This window comes from Oryctolagus cuniculus, chromosome 2 (assembly GCF_964237555.1).
Source record: "Oryctolagus cuniculus chromosome 2, mOryCun1.1, whole genome shotgun sequence".
NCBI lineage: Eukaryota > Metazoa > Chordata > Mammalia > Lagomorpha > Leporidae > Oryctolagus > Oryctolagus cuniculus.
In genome coordinates this window covers 127,121,836-127,141,216 of record NC_091433.1, presented here as the reverse complement: position 1 = coordinate 127,141,216, position 19,381 = coordinate 127,121,836, and the positions used below count along the sequence as shown (strand labels likewise).

The 19,381-nt window shown below is 41.9% G+C and overlaps 1 protein-coding gene across 8 annotated transcripts in view; it reads right to left on the bottom strand.

Moving 5' to 3' along the window:
* Positions 1–1,291, bottom strand: part of GCFC2 (GC-rich sequence DNA-binding factor 2) — a 57,026-nt gene extending 55,735 nt beyond the window's left edge. For 7 of the 8 annotated variants that reach the window (XR_011386512.1, XR_011386510.1, XR_011386513.1 and 4 more), the window contains exon 1: positions 867–1,226. Coding sequence is in view for 3 of the 8 variants with exons in the window: in XM_051842718.2 (XP_051698678.2) it covers positions 867–1,146 (280 nt within the window). In the remaining 5 variants the exon portion in view is untranslated. Of the gene's footprint in view, positions 1–866 lie in introns of all 8 variants that reach the window. The other variant, XM_051842720.2, reaches the window with a different exon arrangement.
* Positions 1,292–19,381: the final 18,090 nt, after the last annotated feature.

The window sequence follows — 19,381 nt, the reverse complement described above, 5'->3', positions numbered from 1 at the left end:
GGTAACCAACAGTAGGAAGAAAATTTTGAAACCTCAGATTAACCAAAAACTATACTCCACAGTAAGCTACAACTCCAATTGAGGGCAGCACGTTGTATGTAAACAATTGTATGTCGCTGGAAACCTATAGTTAAAAACCCAAAGATAGTTGAAAACGCAGATATTTATAAATGATCACACTGTATTCCATAGTTACTGGTACAGTCTCAATTCTCTACTGACCTACTCGGTGTTGCAATTATTTCAGTTTTTGCTTATTTGATGAAAAAAAGAAAAAAAAAAGCAAAAACAGAACATTCCAAAGGCTACCATTTAGCTGCTTCTAACGTACAACCCTGATCAAATGATTTCTAAAAAAGTAACTTTGGCAAGTTCCAAAAGGTACAAGGAACTTTTGACTACTCAGCAGCATTAGGAGTTATTTCACTCCTGAACGACGATTTAGGTTCTTCGTAAACATCAATGACTACTCTACAGCCCTGTAACTGGCGAGTCCTCTGATGGCCACCCCAAGGTGCCCACTACTCTACAGCCCTGTAACTGGCGAGTCCTCTGATGGCCACCCCAAGGTGCCCACTACTCTACAGCCCTGTAACTGGCGAGTCCTCTGATGGCCACCCCAAGGTGCCCACTACTCTACAGCCCTGTAACTGGCGAGTCCTCTGATGGCCACCCCAAGGTGCCCACTACTCTACAGCCCTGTAACTGGAGAGTCCTCTGATGGCCACCCCAAGGTGCCCAGCATGTAGGCGCAGGCAGCGGGCGAGGGTTCGAGCACCATGCCCACGACTCTGCGCGGCTGGCGGCCAGCCCTCGGTGATGGGCACTTCTAAAGATCCAGCGCCCCGGCCCGCCGCCCGCGTCACCTGGGACGCCCGAGCCGCCAAAGGCGCGGAGAGCTGCTCCCGCGGCGCGCCGGGAAGTCGCCCAGACTCGGCCCCGGCCCCGGCCGCGAGGGCCCCGGGCCCTGGAAGGCCCTTCCGCCTCCTCCGCACGACCTCTCTCAGAAGGCTGGCTTTCCTCGGCAGGGCTTGCGGCCGCCTGCTCCTTCAATGTCCCGGGCTCAACACCCGGCTCCTCAGCGCCGTCGCTGTCGCTGTCGTCAACTCGGCGCTGCCGGAAAGTCCTCTTGGGCTTGTGAGCCATGGCCGAGAATACAGCCTGCGCCCCCACCGGAGGACGCCACCTGGCTCTCCCGCGCCTCCCACGCCCCGCCTACCTAGCAAGCTGCGCTTGCGCGTCCGCTCTGGGCGCCATCGCCGCCGGCCTCGCCCGCGCATGCGGGCTTCGCTTCCCGGGTTCTGGTCCGTCCTGTAGTGTTCTTGGGCGCGAGTCTGTGGAGATTAATCGTTGCCGTCGTCGGGCTAGGCTTGGGGGCCGTCTCGGAGAGCTGCTCGCTGCTGAATCCCACAGAGAACAGTAGTAACTCGCGCCCGCATCTATGAAACAGGCGCAGTGCTCGCTGTTGTGGACCGTGACTGCACACTTGTGTGCGCGCGAGCGCGTTTGTGTTGGTGGGGTGTTGTCTCTTGAGAGATGAACTGTAAAATGTACGCGTTAATGATAAGCACATGGGTAAGCAGAAATCAAACGATTGGTCTCAGGCGGCAGGGCCTTGAGAGAACCTGGGACCATTGGCCCATAAAGAACTATCCAGAAAAGGATGTTTCGAAAGGCGCAAGAGCACAGCTAGGGCAGCTTGCGGGGTATTCATTAATCTCTCCACGGGGAGGAAGCCTCCACTATGAACTTGGAGTGGGTGGTCCACTTGGGATGCGTCTGGCTCCATCTGGAAACAGCTCATTTAATTTCCTCCTGTTAGGGTTGGTCACCTGCTCAAAGACATTACCATCCTTGCCTTAGAGTTCAAAAAGACTTTCCAGAGATTAAGCGGAAGCAATTAAATTTCCAGACTGTCAGCTTCTATATGGATTTTTTCTTAAAAAGCTGTATTTATTTGTGCATTTCACTCTGAAAATGCCCACAACACTCAGGGCTGGGCCAGGTTGAAGCAAGGAGGCTGGAACTCCATCCAGTTCTGCATGGATGGGTGGGATCAGGTACCAGAGCCACGGCCTGCTGCCCTCCTAAGATGAGCATTAGCAGAAGCTGGAATCAGGAGTGGATCCAGGTCTCAAACTCGGGCTCTCCAAGATGGAACTTGGGCATCGCAGCCAGTTACTTAGATGCTTCACCAAAGAGTGGCCCCTGTATGTACTCTCCTAAGTTAAACGTGCTGAGAACCCCTGTATTTGCGCTGCACTGCGCCAACATAGTCTTTTTATAAAGGAGATGCGTAATTCTCAGTACACATACCTGCTTGTAAAAACCTCTGCAGCCTTTTGTTACCAAGTGAATAATGTCTTCATAACAAACTTTCTGCAAATCATTTTCCAATGTCTGTCAACAAAATTGGAACCAAATCCAACTTTCAGCTAACCATTCAAAGTGATTTTTGATGATGGGGCAATGGAATTTTTGCATATAATTCATAAGAAGTTGTAAGAATTATCTGACATTGAAAAAGCACACTCATGTAACAGTGCAACTAACAATGAGCAGTAAATCATTCTAGCAATAACTAATTGTCTATGGGTACATGGGCTAATGTGGAGGGAGAGCTGCTGCCTTTGTTATTTTTTTTTTTTATCTTTTATTTAATGAATATAAATTTCCAAAGTACGTCTCATGGGTTACAATGGCTTTCCCCCCCATACCGTCCCTCCCACCCACCACCCTCCCCTTTCCCACTCCCTCTCCCCTTCCATTCACATCAAGATTCATTTTCGATTATCTTAGTATACAGAAGATCAGCTTAGTATACCTTAAGTAAGGATTTCAACAGTTTGTTCCCACACAGAAACATAAAGTGAAAAATAATAGATGATTTTTTTTAAATGATGATGAAATCAGATCAGACCTATTGTCATGTTTAATCCCAGTGAGAGTCAAGTTGGGAATTGATAGTTTCTTTCTTTCTTTTTTTTTTTTTTTTTAACAGAAGATCAGTTTAGTGTACATTAAGTAAAGATTTCAACAGTTTGCACCCCCATAGAAACACAAAGTGAAATATACTGTTTGAGTACTCGTTATAGCATTAAGCCTCAGTGTACAGCACATTAAGGACAGAGATCCTACATGAGGAGTAAGTGCACAGCGACTCCTGTTGTTGACTTTACAAATTGACACTCCTGTCTATGGCATCAGTAATCTCCCTATGCACCAGTCATGAGTTTCCAAGGCTATGGAAGCCCCTTGAGTTCTCCGACTCTTATCTTGTTTAGACAAGGTCATAGTCAAAGTGGAGGTTCTCTCCTCCCTTCAGAGAAAGGCACCTCCCTCTTTGAAGACCTGTTCTTTCCACTGGGATCTCACTCACAGAGATCTTTTTGCCAGAGTGTCTTGGCTTTCCATGCCTGAAATACTCTCATGGGCTTTTCAGCCGGATCCGAGTGCCTTTAGGGCTGATTCTGAGGCCAGAGTGCTATTTAGGACATCCGCCATTCTATGAGTCTGCTGAGTATCTCACTTCCCATGTTGGATCACTCTCCCCTTTATTTATTCTATCGGTTAGTGTTAGCAGATACTAGACTTGTTTATGTGCTCCCTTTGACTCTTAGTCCTTTCATTATGATCAATTGTGAACTGAAATTGATCACTTGGAATAGTGAGATGGCATTGGCACATGCCACCTTGATGGGATTGAATTGGAATCCCCTAGTATGTTTCCAACTCTACCAATTGGGGCAAGTCAGCCCGAGCATGCCCCAAATTATACATCTCTTCCCTCTCTTATTCCCACTTTTATGTTTAACAGGGATCACATTTCAGTTAATTTTCAACACTTAAGAATAACTGTGTGATAATTACAGAATTAAACCAGTCATATTAAGTAGAACAGACAAAAAAAAAAATACTATGAGGGATAATGTATTAAGTTGTCCATTAGCAGTCAGGGCTATGCTGATCAAGTCACCATTTCTCATAGTGTCCATTTCACTTCAGGAGGTTTCCTTTTTGGTGTTCAGTCAGTTGTCACCGATCAGGGAGAACATATGGTATTTGTCCCTTTGGGACTGGCTTACTTCACTCAGCATGATGTGTTCCAGATTCCTCCATTTTGTTGCAAATGACTGGATTTCGTTGTTTCTTACTGCGGTATAGTATTCTAAAGAATACATATCCCATAATTTCTTTATCCAGTCTACCATTGATGGGCATTTAGGTTGGTTCCAGGTCTTGGCTATTGTGAATTGTGCTGCAATAAACATTAGGGTGCAGACCGCTTTTTTCTTTATCAATTTAGACTCCTTTGGGTAAATTCCAAGGAGTGGGATGGCTGGGTCGAACGGTAGGGTTATATTCAGGTTTCTGAGGAATCTCCAGACTGATTTCCATAGTGGCTTGACCAGTTTGCATTCCCACCAACAGTGGGTTAGTGTCCCTTTTTCCCCACATCCTCGCCAGCATCTGTTGTTGGTAGATTTCTGTATGTGAGCCATTCTAACCGGGGTGAGGTGAAACCTCATTGTGCTTTTGATTTGCATTTCCCTGATTGCTAGTGATCTTGAACATTTTTTCATGTGCCTGTTGGCCATTTGGATTTCCTCTTTTGAAAAATGTCTATTGAAGTCCTTGGCCCATCTCTTAAGTGGGTTGTTGGTTTTGTTTTTGTGGAGTTTCTTGATCTCTTTGTAGATTCTGGTTATTAACCCTTTATCTGTTGCATAGTTTGCAAATATTTTTTCCCATTCTGTTGGTTGTCTCTTCACTCTCCTGACTGTTTCTTTTGCAGTACAGAAACTTCTCAATTTGATGCAATCCCAATAGTTGATTTTGGCTTTGACTGTCTGTGCCTCCCGGGTCTTTTCCAGAAATTCTTTGCCTGTGCCAATATCTTGAAGGGTTTCTCCAATGTTCTCTAATAACTTAATGGTATCAGGACGTAGATTTAGGTCTTTAATCCACGTTGAGTGGATTTTTGTGTAAGGTGTAAGGTAGGGGTCTTGCTTCATGCTTCTGCACGTGGAAATCCAGTTTTCCCAGCACCATTTATTGAATAGACTGTCCTTGCTCCAGGAATTAGTTTTAGATCCTTGATCAAATATAAGTTGGCTGTAGATGTTTGGATTGATTTCTGGTGTTTCAATTCTGTTCCATTGGTCTATCCATCTGTTTCTGTACCTGCCTTTGTTATTAAGAGATGAATTTCCAACACGTATTCACTTGTTAAAAATATTGTGATGTGTTTATGCTGTGTTGGTCAAGTGTGTACTGTTGTTGAAACCACCAGCCAAAGGCCGCCAAGAGGAGACATCAAATCAAACAGATTTATTTAGCTTGCTCCATCGGAGGACAGCACACATCAAACAAGCCATGGTACATCTTGGTAAAAGAGGGTTTATTCTATGAGTTGGGCTTGTACTAGGAGATTGTAAGGAAAAGCCAAGGAAAGCAGGACTAGTTCTGGATTGCATAATGTCAAGAAACTGAGACAGCTCAGCAATTGTGTTTTTTTTTTTTTTTTTTTTTTTTTTTTTTTTTTTTTGACAGGTAGAGTGGACAGTGAGAGAGAGAGAGACAGAGAGAAAGGTCTTCCTTTGCCGTTGGTTCACCCTCCAATGGCTGCCGCGGCCGGCGCGCTGCGGCCGGCGCACCGCGCTGATCCGATGGCAGGCACCAGGTACTTATCCTGGTCTCCCATGGGGTGCAGGGCCCAAGTCCTTGGGGCATCCTCCACTGCACTCCCTGGCCACAGCAGAGAGCTGGCCTGGAAGAGGGGCAACCGGGACAGAATCCGGCACCCTGACCGGGACTAGAACCCGGTGTGCCGGCGCCACAAGGCAGAGGATTAGCCTAGTGAGCCGCGGCACTGGCAGCAATTGGGTTCTTCGACAAGCTGTTGACAAGGTGGAAGGGCCACAGGAAGGAAGTGGGGCCGGGGTGTCATCAAAAAGAAAGCAGCGGTCACTTTGGGGTGGTTTGCTGCTGCAGTGATCTGGGCTTCTGGCAGAGCTGAATTTCATTTTGTCGTTGTTAATGATTGTAAGGATAACTCAGTCCAGGGCACAAGATTGCCTAGAGCCTTGTAATCACAGGAAATTACATAGACATGGGGGTGCTTTAAAAGTCTGTGCAAAGAAGAAGGAATTAAAAGATAAAATTATTTTGGTACAAAACTTTTTTGGGGTATATGCATACTTCTTCATAATGCCTGTTTCCAGGAACTTTTGAATACCTTGAATCCTGCATGGATGTGAAATTTTTTGGCACAAAATTAAAGTTATATTTTAATTCCATTTTTCCATAATTTTTTAAAGATTTTATTCATGTGTTTGAGAGGCAGAGTTGCAGACAGAGAGAGGCAGCGACAGAGAGAGAGAGGTCTTCCATCTGCTGGTTCACTCTCCACATGGCTTCAATGGCCAGAGCTGAACCAATCTGAAGCCAGGAGCCAGGAGCCAAGAGCTTCTTCAGGGTCTCCCACGTGGATGCAGGGACCCCTGCACTTGGGCCGTCTTCCACAGCCTTCCCAGGCCATAAGCAGAGAGCTGGATCAGAAGAGGAACAGCTAGGACATGAACCAGCACCAATTCGGGATGCTGGCGCTGCAGGTGTAGGCTTAGCCTACTATGCCACAGTGCCAGCCCCAATAAACTTTTTTGAAGTACCTTCATATAGGTGTATACATATATGACATGTATAGTTATGTATGTGTGTTATAGGACAATATAGATATGTAAATAAGACTTTCAAGTATATATTTCATTAGGGAAAATGTAAGGAATAGAAATTTGAATTCAAGGAGAAAAGAAATGATAAAAGGACTTGTACATTTATTAGATTACTGATGATGACAATTAACAGGTTTGGTATTTCAATACATGAGATACATTTAAACGAGTGTTACATCTTTTTTGTACAAAGTCCCAGTGTTTATGGCCTACCAGAAACTGCATCCTTGAAATTGTCAAAATTTACAGTGAAAACTTAGGGCTAGCTACCTAAAAATTGCTAGGATTTTTAAAATTCCTCAAAGGATTTGCAAGCAAAAAAAGAATTAAACCACCATAATAGATGGCCATTATCAAATCCAGCTTCTTTCTACTGTCTGTGGAAGACCCTGTTATAAAAAAAAAAAAAAAAAAAAAAAAGAAAAGAAAAAGAAAAGAAAAGAAAAAGGAAATCATTTTTTTTTGTCTGGGCTTTATCATAGGGATTGCATATTTAAAATTGGTTGGGGGCCAGCACTGTGGCATAGCAGGTAAAGCTGCTGCCTACAGTGCTGGCATCCATCACTGAGTCCCAGCTGCTTCACTTCTGATCCAGCTCACTGCTATGGCCTAGGAAAGCGGTGGAGGATGGCCCGAGTCCTTGGGCCCCTGCACCTGCATGGGAGATCAGGAAGAAGCTCCTGGCTCCTGGCTCTGGATCTGGGCAGCTTCAGCTGTTGTGGCCAACTGGGGAGTGAACCAGTGGATGGAGGACCTTTCTCTCTCTCTCTGCTTCTCCTTCTCTCTCTGTGTAATTCTGACTTTCAAATAAATAAATAAATAAATATTTTAAAAAATTGGTTGGAGGAGTCATGGATACAACTGACACTGCAGTACCTTCTAGGAGGGATAATACTCTACCGATAAGCCACTTTTCTAAAAATTTCTCTTCCAGCAGGAGTCTGTATCCATGTCTACCTCTTGGGACAAGGTTAACAGCATCAGAGTGGACAACAGAACTGTGGAGACCAGTTACAGCGTTTTTCTAGGATATTTGATCTGAGAATGAGCTGCAGTTCATTCCTTACATGTGGCAGGAGTCACAGCTTGGGAATATCTGACCTGAGAGACATCTTTCTTGGGAAGTGTAGAGTCAGCTCCTATTGACTGGAGAGCTGGTTGGAAAATGTATAGGAACTGTGAGATCCAGTTGTTAAGCATGATAATTATTAAAAATTAAATTATAAGCTTATAATTGATTATGCTATAAGTAAAGGTAATAAATACTCAAAATTCTCCATTTCCTAATATTACCTTATAAACTGTTATCTATGCTGTTGAGGTTATTTATGCATAATGTATTTATAGAATAGACATTCTGTATTGTGGGACTACTGTGCATCTATTTCCAAGTCTGTGGTTGGTGATGTCCCATTGGCCACTTGAAGCCAGCCATCATAAGAGTATTTATGTGAGAAACATAGGAAGACCTTATACATGAAGGCTTTTCTCCCAGAAGTCAAGCATTAAGCATTTACCATCCTACGATTGGTTGTATTCACCAAAGAGATGGAGAAGGGACGGTTTCCTTGACTGATTTCATGGCTTTTCTCAGTGAAATTGTGCTTCTCAAAATAAACTTAGGAAGTGCTATAATAAGGTATTATTCATCACTCATAATTTATCAATGAGTTGTAAGAGAGCTTTCCTTTTTTAAATCCAGGTAAAATTAGGGAACTGCTGAAAGTTTTTTTTTTACTTGAAATAATGGCACATAGTATGAAATGAATATTTCTGGAGAATGAAGATCAAGCGTTCTTTGCAGCTAGAACAACTCTGAAGATGGAAGATGAAGGGGTGGAGTGCCAAAGAGTGTTTGATTTGCTCCAGTGACTTTTAGTATACCATCTTTCCAGACAGAATGTCCAAGTCCTGCTGTGAATATTACTCTATTCTCCCTTAGAAGAGGAAAATGACTTTCTAAATCATGCTACAAAGCTGTTAATGCAAAACTGAAAAGTAAACTATGATTTAAAAATGGTGAGGAAAATGTGGAAGATGATCATGATTGTAGTTAGAGGGAGATTCAGTGTTGTATTATGTAGTATTAAGGAAACACTCATATGTGGTACAATTCAACCAGCATTTACTGTGCATCTCCTAGACCAGGTGCCATGCTAGATTCTGGCACCTAGGGATCATGTGAACATGTAGATGTTGGTTGAGCATTTCTGTGCTGGGATTTGACTCTCACTTATAACAAGCTCCTAGGTGAAGCCAAGGATGCTTGCTGAGAACAGCCATTTAAACATCAAGGCCCTAGAGCAGATACTAAGAAAGATTAATGACCCTTAAATATTTTGAAAAATGTTCCTTGTGACTTAACCATCAGTGGACATCTTACCAGATTGTAATAATATATAATTTCCATTTTGCAACTAAAAATTTGGAAACTAAATAGTCCTAATAAGGTTATTCTTATTAGAACCTATTCATAGTACTTGAGGTTATCTAAGTCTAGAAGTTATGCACCATGTAAATGTCTCCACTCCATCTTCAGAAGAGCTCCCTACTTGTCTCTGAAATTATATTTGCTGTTGGGAAGGTGGTAAACAGGAAAGAACACATTCCCAGTGTTGTTCAGAAAAAAGCAATTTACTTCAGGATAATCCATGTGTAATGTTAGTATTCCAGAAGCTATCATCTTGTTTTGAAGCCATCAACTCGCAAGCCATGGCCATCAGGAATGTGAAAAAACTTGGCACTGAAATCATGTAGGGCTCTAACTTGGTGTTATAGGTTGGTGGTACTGGGAGAGTGGAGGCTTGGTCCAATTATGATGTTTAGGAAGTGGGCCTAGTGAGAGATCTTGATGTCATTTGGGACATGCCCTGGAGAAGGTAATTTTCCAAAGAGGGCTGGTTTTATAAGCTTCAGTCAGGCCCAGGCCCAGCTCTCACTCTCTCCTTTTCCTGACTCTTTCTCTCTTTTTAGATTTATTTATTTGAAAGGCAGAGTTACAGAGAGAGAGAGAGAGAGAGATCAGTTGATCTTATACCCATTGGTTCACTCCCCAGAGGGCCACAACAGCTGGGGCTGGGCAAGGCTGAAGCTAGCAATGGTTTCTGCTGCTTTTCCAGGTGCATTAGCAGTGAACTGGATTGGAAATGGAGTAGTCAGACTCCAATCAGCACTCATATGGGATGCTGTCTTCGCTGGTGGTGGCCTAACCCACTGCGTCACAACGCCAGCCCCTGCTTCCTGAATCTTGAAGTACTTGTTCTATGTATGCTCCCTCATTGAAATCCTCCAGCCTCCAAAGATGGCAAAACCAGTGGGACCATCAGCCTCCAAAACCATGAGTCAAAATAAACCTCCTTCCGTCATAAATAGTTTCTCTCAGGTATCTGTTACAGTGAGGAAACTCTGATTACAAGAAGGCATAGTTCAGTGTTTTCAGCTGGGTTCACAATCATTTGCTAACATGGGCTAGTTCTCCATTTTAAAATACTCTACCTCCCCACTATCTCTCTGTGTCTCCCTGTTGCTCTTTCAAATAAATAAATATTAAAAAAGAAAAAAGTACACTTTCTTCCCAGACAAGGGTTTCTGTTACTCATCTTGATTTCCTGATGTAGTTCAAATGCCCAATGGCACTGAATGAACCTGAATGTGGTAAACTAAATGTGTGGATAAGATGATTCTGAAACACCTGCATTCAATCATGGTAATGAAACCTGAAAACCTTACTCTAACTTGTTGGACGTTAAGTCTGGTGTTGCACTACTGAGATAGAAAGAAAAACTATGCCATTTAAAAGATAAACCAAATATTTGTTTAAGGAAGAGAAGTTAGAGAAGTTGAGTTTCTTCTGATGTTGTTTGACTGGAAGAGGGTGAAATAAAGAGCACTTGTTAAAGAAAAGGGGAGAAATCCTGAGTTTTCTCCTTTGTCCCTAGGAAAAGCAGAGTGAAAGCTCTGGGTTAGAGTTGCCAAAAACAAAACAAAACAAAACAATAACAACAAAAAACCAGGGTGCTCAGTAAGAACTGAATGTCAGATACACAGGGATAGTATTTCAGTGTAAGTATGTCTTCTGCCGTATTTGGAACATCCTTGCATATGGCATTTTGGAGCCCTAGCTCAGGGTAAAGAGATGTGAAAAATTGCAATGGGAAGAGAAAGGCTTCACACTCTGGGCTGGATAGTGGGGGTTGATGCGGTGGTTCTGGAACATCAGGAGCAGTGGTGGTCAGTGAGAAGTTCCCACTTATGGGGGATAGGGAAGGGATGAGGGGCTTCTAAGATGTGCTGTTTTCTCCCAAGCCTTCAGTAAAACTTTGCTGCATACATAATCTTAACTGTTAGAGTACAAGTGAAGGACTTGGCAGGTGAAGTCAGGCGATGGATGAGGAAAGCTATTGACTGTAGTTTCTGAGCTGTAAATGTCAGAGTCATGGGAGATGACTGGGGAGGTGTGGGCTGCTGAGCATATTGGCTTAGAAATGGTTATAAAATAGCCCCCTCCCCCAAAGTACCCTAGAAGGTGCAATTTTAAGGGGGTAAGATGGAGACAGTAAAAGGACAGCCAGAGAACAAGAGCTGTATTTCTCCAAAAAGCCTTTCCAGATACCCATACTGATCAAGACATCATGTTATTTCTCACTTATGTTATTTCTCGTGAGTAGTAGCATTATTTTTTTCACCAAGAGGATAAAGATTATGCTATATCTGATTGCCATACGTGACACTTAGTGACAATACAAGATTCTTAATTAATTGGTTATTGTGAGAATTTGCATTACTCCCCTTCTATCTAATTTATAGTTGCAGTGGTTAACGGTGGAAGAAAATTGGCATATAAAAAAATCCCCACTTTCTGGAAATTGATTTTAGGCTTATCCCAACAGTTTCCTCCTCAAGTGGAATGAGTGCATGTTCAGCACATCTTGCTAGCTAATGGTGGGTTCTGAGCTCCCTCTAGTGAGAAACCTGCTTCTAACAGAAGATTTGTGTCAAATCTTGAAAACTGCCTCCTTTCTTATTATAGAGCTATTTCCCCCATCTGTCTTATAAGCAGTGAGTATATTTTCATTTTGAAGTCTAAAGCATCCTTTGTTTCTTTAAAGTTTTTTTTTTTTTTTTTTTTTTTTTTTTAGTATTTGAAAGGTAGAGCTACGGCCGGAGCTATGCCTATCTGAAGCCAGGAGCCAGGTGCTTCCTCCTGGTCTCCCATGCGGGTTCAGAGCCCAAGCACTTGGGCCATCCTCCACTGCCTTCCCGGGCCACAGCAGAGAGCTGGACTGGAAGAGGAGCAGCCGGAACTAGAACCGGCGCCCATATGGGGTGCTGGTGCTGCAGGTAGAGGATTAGCCTAGTGAGCCACAGTGCCAGCCCTCTCTCTTTTATTTTGAAAAGTACACTTTTGTTAACTGTATCTACCCTACGGTAGAACAGAACAGTGGAACTTCTTTATATAATTAACATTGTCCTCATCAACTAATCTCTCTTCGTTCTCCCCAGCCTCTGGTAACCATTGCTCTGCTTTCAACTTTATGAGATCAACTTTTTTAGATTCTGTAAAGGAGTGAGATACTTTTGGGGCCTGACATGGCTCACAGTTTTATCTTCCAAAGGCAGGCACTTATGGGAATATGCACTTTTATTCAGTTCCAGTATGGTTTAGCATGCCCGCACACACAGCATGCTTCCTACCAAAACTATACAGACAAGAGAATAAATATGTTTGATTCCCAGTATTGTTTAACACAGGGATTTGACTTCCTTTCTCATAAGAGTTAGCTTATTTTAAAACTGTTTTTTTTTAATTGGAGGGAGGATGCAAGTGCCAACATACGTAAGTGTTTCTATCCTCTAGTTCTCTCCTAAAATGTCCATAATGACCTGGGTTGGGTCTGGCTGAAGATGGGAACTGGGATCTCAATCCAGGTCTCCCATGTATGTGGCAGGAATCCAACAAGTTAAGCCATCAGTGTTATAATTTCATCTTGTTTTATGTAACTGTAGTCTATTGTTAATGCCGTGCAATATTTTACTGAATAAATTACTACAGCTTATTTATGTGTAGTAATGTTGAAATTTGGTTGTTTTTACTTTTTTGTCACATTATAAATAATATAATTACTAACATTCTTCTCTTTTGGGGTTAGGTGCACATAATTCTTTCAGGTATAAGCCTAAGAATAAAATGCATTTCTTCAACTTCATGAAAAAGGCCAACTTCCAAAATAGTAGTTGCCTGAATTTACATTTCCATCATCAGAGCATTAAAGTTTTGATGGCTCCTCATCCTTGCCAACACATAGTGTTGTCAGTTGTCTTAATTTTAACCATCTGGGTGTATGTTCATATGCTCTGAATTAGAATTTCATGCTTACTAATGAGGACAATTCTCATTCATATAATGATTGTGTATATTTATATGAATATACTCACATATGTACATACACATACATACGTGTATTTTTAGGTTTTCTAGAGTTCTTCTTTTGTGAATTACCTGTTCATATATCTTGTCCATTTTCTATTAGTTTTTCGTGAGTGGTGTCTAATTTTTCTTCGTGTATTCTGTTTATGAGTCCTTTGATTCACAGATATAGTATACATAAGTTATACCACTTTTTGGGTTGCCTTTTTCCTCTCAATTGATTTTCTTGGTAAAGATAAATTCTTAATTTTTTTCTGTTAAGGTAATACGATTTATTTAACCTTTCCTTTATCATTTGTGCTTTATGTGTCCTGTTTGAGAAATGATTTTCTACCCTGAGGTAAAGAAGATATTCCCTGTTATTGTATTAAAGAAATGTATCTATAGTATTCCTTTGAGGGATTTTGTTGGTATGGAGTCAAATTTTACTCTTCCTATGGATGTCGAATTGATACAATTGAATTAAAAATTATATTATGAAAAACTTTCAGTTATACCAAGTAGACAGAATAATTCAATAAATTCTTAGCATTTAACTTTCAATTTTTTAAAGATTTATTTATTTATTTGAAAGTCAGAGTTACCCAGAGAGAGGAGAGGGAGAGGGGGAGGGGGATAGAGAGAGAGAGAGAGAGAAAGAGAGAGAGAGAGGTAGAGACAGAGAGAGAGGTCTTCTATCCGCTGGTTCTCTCCCCAGTTGGCTGCAACAACTGGAATTGTGCTGATCCGAAGCAAGGAACCAGGGGCTTCCTCTGGGTCTCCCACGTGGGTGCAGGAGCCCAAGCACTTGGGCCATCTTCTACTGCTTTCCCAGGCTATAGCAGAGAACTGGACTGGAAGTAGAGCAGCCAGGACTAGAACCGGTGCCCATATGGGATGCTGGCCCTTTAACGCACTGCGCCACAGTGCCAGCCCCTAACTTTCAACTTTTCACTCATGGAACATTTGTTTTATGTCTGCCCCCATCTACCTTTCTTCTCATACATTAGTTTGAAACAAATCATACACATGTTTCATCCATAAATATTTTTTCAGGCATCTCTAAAACATATGGACTATTTAAAAATTGTAACTAGAATATGGTGATCACATTTAATAATTAATATTGATCCTTAATATCATAAAATATCTAATTAGTGATTTTCTCAGAAATATTTTGTATAATTTGCTTAAATCAGAATCTAAACAAGGCCCTACAATTTAGATTAGCTAATACACATTTTAAGCCTCTTTTAATGTGTAATAATCTCTCCTTCTCTCATTCATTCTCTTGCTCTTCCACTTACATCAAAGCAAAAACGAAACGAAACAAAACAAGCCCTGAAGATCTTTTCCAGAGTCTGTTTTTTACTGATTACACCATGGTGTCATTTTAAACATGCTTTGTGTATTTTTTGTATTTTCTCTAGGTAGAAGTTTACTTATTGACAATCAACTTTTTAAAAAAGGGTTTTAATTAATTATTATTTTAAAGGAAGAGATAGAGAGAGAGGGACAGAGTGCGATGGAGAGAGGGAGAGAATGAGAGAGCTTTCATTTGCTGATTCAATTTCCAAATGCCCACAACAGCTGGGGTTGGACCAGTATGAATCCAGGATCCAGGACCTCCATCTAGTCTCCTACAGGAACCCAAGTAGCCATCACCTGCTGCCTACCAAGGTGCACATTAGCCTGATGATGGATCAGAAGCAGAGATGGGACTCAAACTTAGGCACTGTCACATGGAATGCAGGTGTCCCAAGCAGCAGATTCACTGTTGGGACACAGTGCCTGCCTCCAAGTTTAACTTTTATGGTTTCAATACCTCATAGCAAGGGTTATTTTCTCCCATCAAGAGACAAATAATCTCTATCTGTTTCCTTGTGTTTATTGTATTTATGTATATATGTATGATGGTATGTGCTGTTAATGCTTAAAATCTAGACTTAATAATTCACTAGGGCTTATAAATGGTAATACCTTATTTTTATCACATATTTTTTATTTATTAGACAAGATACTTTTTTTATTTAATTAATGTATTTTTACATAGATACAACTTTAGGAATATAGTGGTTCTTTCTCCCCTACTCCCCACCCCATTCTGATCCCACCTCCCATTCCCTCTCCCATCTCCTTCTTCATTATGGATCATTTTTAGCATGACTTTATATACAGAGGACCATGTGGGGAGCAACTGGGAGCAACTCGGACTAGACTAAGTTACTGGAATTAAGACTTATTCTATGCATCTGCTCTCCCACAATATGGCGCTGGGAGAGGAGGAAACAGCTTCTACACAGCTGCCTCCTGTTCAACCAATAGACTGTGGGACCTGCTCCTGATTGGAGGAGAGCAGCGTACTCGGCGTGTGGGTAGCAGAGTTGGGATTGGTGGAAGAGGACTATAAAGGAGGAGAGAGACAACATGCACCAGGAACACCTGAGGAACATCTGCGCAGCCCCCGAGAGAGCCGGCCGGCGGTGTGCCGCTCCCCCGCGGAAGTGGGGAAAGTGGCAGGGGGAACCGCCCTTCCACGGAGGTGGAAGGGACGGTAGCCAACCCGGGAAGAACCAGCAGCAAACCCGGGGAGGGCCGAGCAGACCAAAGAACAGTGCAGGGTCCTGTGTCGTTCCTCCACGAAGAAGGGGAGCGACATAATGGTGCCGTGACTCGGATATGAAGCCTAGGCAGGGTTTAGTGTCGTTCCTCCACGAAGAGGGGGAGCGACAGGACCAACTCTATGTTAATCATAGATTTCAACAATTTGCCCCCACATCCACACACAACATATAGAGTACAGTTTGGGGAGAGAATTTGCAGTCAATTCTCATATTACAATTCAATAATGACACAGGTCCTACCTGGGGAGCAAGTGCACAGTGACTACTGTTGTTCCTTTAACAATTAACACTCTTTTTTATGATGTCAGTGATCATCTGAGGCTCTTGTCATGGGCTGCCGAAAAGCTTTTTGTGACCATAGACTCCGTCAGTATTTGGAAACAGCCATAAGCAAAGTGGATGTTCTCTTCTCCCTTCAGAGAAGAGTGTCTCCTTCTTTGATGACCCTTTCTTTCCTCTGAGGTCTCACAAACATCCTCTGTATAGGAATTTTTTTTTTTTTTGGTCACAGAGTCTTGTCTTTCCATGCCTGAAATGTTACAAGATACTTTTCAAAAGAGAAACTTGCTCATACTGGATTACTCAGTGCTATCATTCATGTAGGAAAAGGAATATTTATGTTTATTACTTTGTCTTTGTTTACTATTAAAATAATAAGTTGTTTAATAATATCTAATATCTTCCAATGTTGAATCATTAGTATTTCTCAAAAGTTTTATATGTACTTAAGGCTTAAACATGTTGGGATTGTTTTTGGATTATTGCAGTTATTTTTTTAAGATTTATTTTTTATTTTACATGAAAGAGTTACAGAGAGGCAGAGGGAGAGAGAGAGAGAGAGAGACAGAGAGACAGAAAGGCAGAGAGAGAGGGAAAGTCTTCCATGTGCTGGTTCACTCACCAAATGGCCACAACAGCTGGAGCTGTGCTGATCTGAAGCCAGGAGCCAGGAGCTTCTTCCGGATCTCCTACATGGGTTCAGGGGCACAAGTACTTGGGCCATCTTCTACTGCTTTCCCAGGCCATAGCAGAGAGCTGGATTGGAAGTGGAGCAGCTGGGACTAGAACCGGCACCCATATGGGATGCCAGCTTTTCAGGCAGCGGCCTTACCCCCTGTGCCATAGCACTGGCCTCTGCAGTTATTCTTTCAATTAATAATAAAGTTATGTCAACCATAGTCAATGGGAACAATTAACATACACCAATTCATGCTACATAAACAAAACAAACCTTTGAAAGAACAGAGAGTTTTGTGAGTAGGAATCTATGCAGGTCTTGGCAAGACTAAAACAAAACTAGACTCTCTACTTTTTGTCTTTGCATGTCTACCTCATTCATCTCTTTGTCAACTCACTCTTCCTGGTTTCCACAGTGGGAAGAAGACTTCCTGAGTTTCTCTGTGCTCCATTCCAGATTTACCCTCTGCTCAGAATCTCCACTATCTTTATCTACAAATTTGAGAGAAGGTGAAAAGAATTCAGATGATTCAAAAGTATAACTATGAAAACTCTAAGAAACCACGAATACCCAAGGCCCAAATTGTTGCCGTTAACCTTGATGCCAATAAGATCAGTCCTGGTAAGAACCACAGGTTATCTTCCTCTGAGTTAAACTCAGGTTGCCTCATACATTTGGTCGTTGCTTGCAATCCTGCATTCTACTCTATCCCAAAGTGATACGGCTGAACACTACAGGAGACTTATTTGATGCCTCCAGCTTTGTCGCCAACAAGCTTTATTCCTAAAACATCCCCCTAAGTAGACTAAAGAATCTGCAATCTGGAGAGTTAGTCTTTTAAAGGAGGCATTAGAGAAAAGCTACACTTGATCTTTGATAGAATAGACCCTATCTGGTGGTGTTGACAGCGGACATTCTAGTGAAACTCTAAGGTGTTGATCCACTTTTAGAAGACACATAACACTTTCTTCTGACTATAACATAGTCATTCTATTCGATTCTTGGAGAATTGTCCAGAAGCCTTTCACTACAAAAATGGGTAGTCTACCCCCAGGATTACAGAAGACATTGCTGATGACAGAAAAAAAAGCAGCTTCCACTCAAGGCAATGAACATGATAATTGTGTGATTCTTTATTATCCATTTACTTTTCCTTTCCCATTAATCTTACTTATTATGTAAATTTATTATTTGAGAGGTAGAAAGAGAGAGTGGGGGGTGGGGGAGAGCAAGCCATCTTTCATCCTTTGATTCATTCCCCTAATGCCCATAACAACAGGGCCAGGCCAGGCAGAAACCAGGAGCTGAAAACTCAATCTGGTTCTCCCACATGGGTGACAGGACCTAGGTATTTCAGTCATTTCAGATGCTGAAATGCATCCTAGGGTGCATATTTACAGAAAACTGTAATGGGGAGTGGATCCAGGACTGAAACTCAGGCACTCTGCTTTAGGATGTAGGTATTCAAAGAGGGGTCTGGACTACTGTACCCAAGGTTTACAGAACAACTTACCTATTATTGTATTTGATCTCCTTTTATGTAAATAAAAGGCTTCTCAGTATGATCCCCCTTATCTTTTGCCTCCATATGCTCTTTGACTACTTAATTATACTTTCCCATGCATTTTTCTTAGATCACAGCTATGGCTAGAAATTTTTCTGTGTGCTGACAAGATTGAATTAACTCTTCTTTCAAATATTTCAAAAGGTAGATTATCACTTACAGGACTTTCTATAACTTATATTTTCCTCACACCATTAAATCTAACATTTATTTAGTTTTATAAAAATTAAATCTTTACTTCCTATTGGCAAGATGCTTTTGCTGAAGTCATTACAATGGTGTCATCAAAATCCAGCCTTTTAAGAATGGTAACTGATAATAGGGCCATTCTTCTCACTAAAGTTTGTTCTTCTCAAAGACACCCCAATTTAATTTGTAGGAGCAGTTGAATTCAGTCTAAGGCATATTCCCAACTTGCGGTATGAATATTGTCCCAACAAATATTGCTGTTGTACTAAATTATGCTTACACTCTCAGTATAACCTGAACCTACCAGAGTACTTTTTAGGTGAACACCGGGCATGTGCCTGACTGCTACCACACTAACTTAACCTGTGTATTCCGAATGATGGTTAGAGATTTCAGGTGGTTAAAAAGTACCAGCTTGGGGTACCAGCATCCTATATGAGCACAAGTTTGAGTCCTGGCTGATCCACTTCCAATCAGCTCTCTGCTATAGCCTGGGGAAGCAGTGGAAGATGGTCTAAGTGCTTGGGCCCATTCTCTGTATGTGAGACTCAAGAGGATCCTGGCTCCTGGATCAGCCTAGTTCTGCTATTGTGATTAATTTGAAAGTGAACCAGCAGATGGAAAATCTCTCGCTCTGCATCTCTGTAACTCTGCTTTCCAAATAAATAAATAAATATTTAAAAAGATTATGTGGGAAAATATATAAATGTATCAATAATCAATTGCTTTAAAAACAATCTTCATGGAGCCATCAGTGTGGCCGTAATAGGTTAAGCCTGCACCTGGGAACCTGGCTTGGAGCCCTGTGGGGGATAGTGTACCTGCCAAACTAGAAGGGGGAAAAAAATGGAGAGACACGTTTTTCTTTCCCCGATCACTTTACAATGGCATCCTATAATAAGCCCT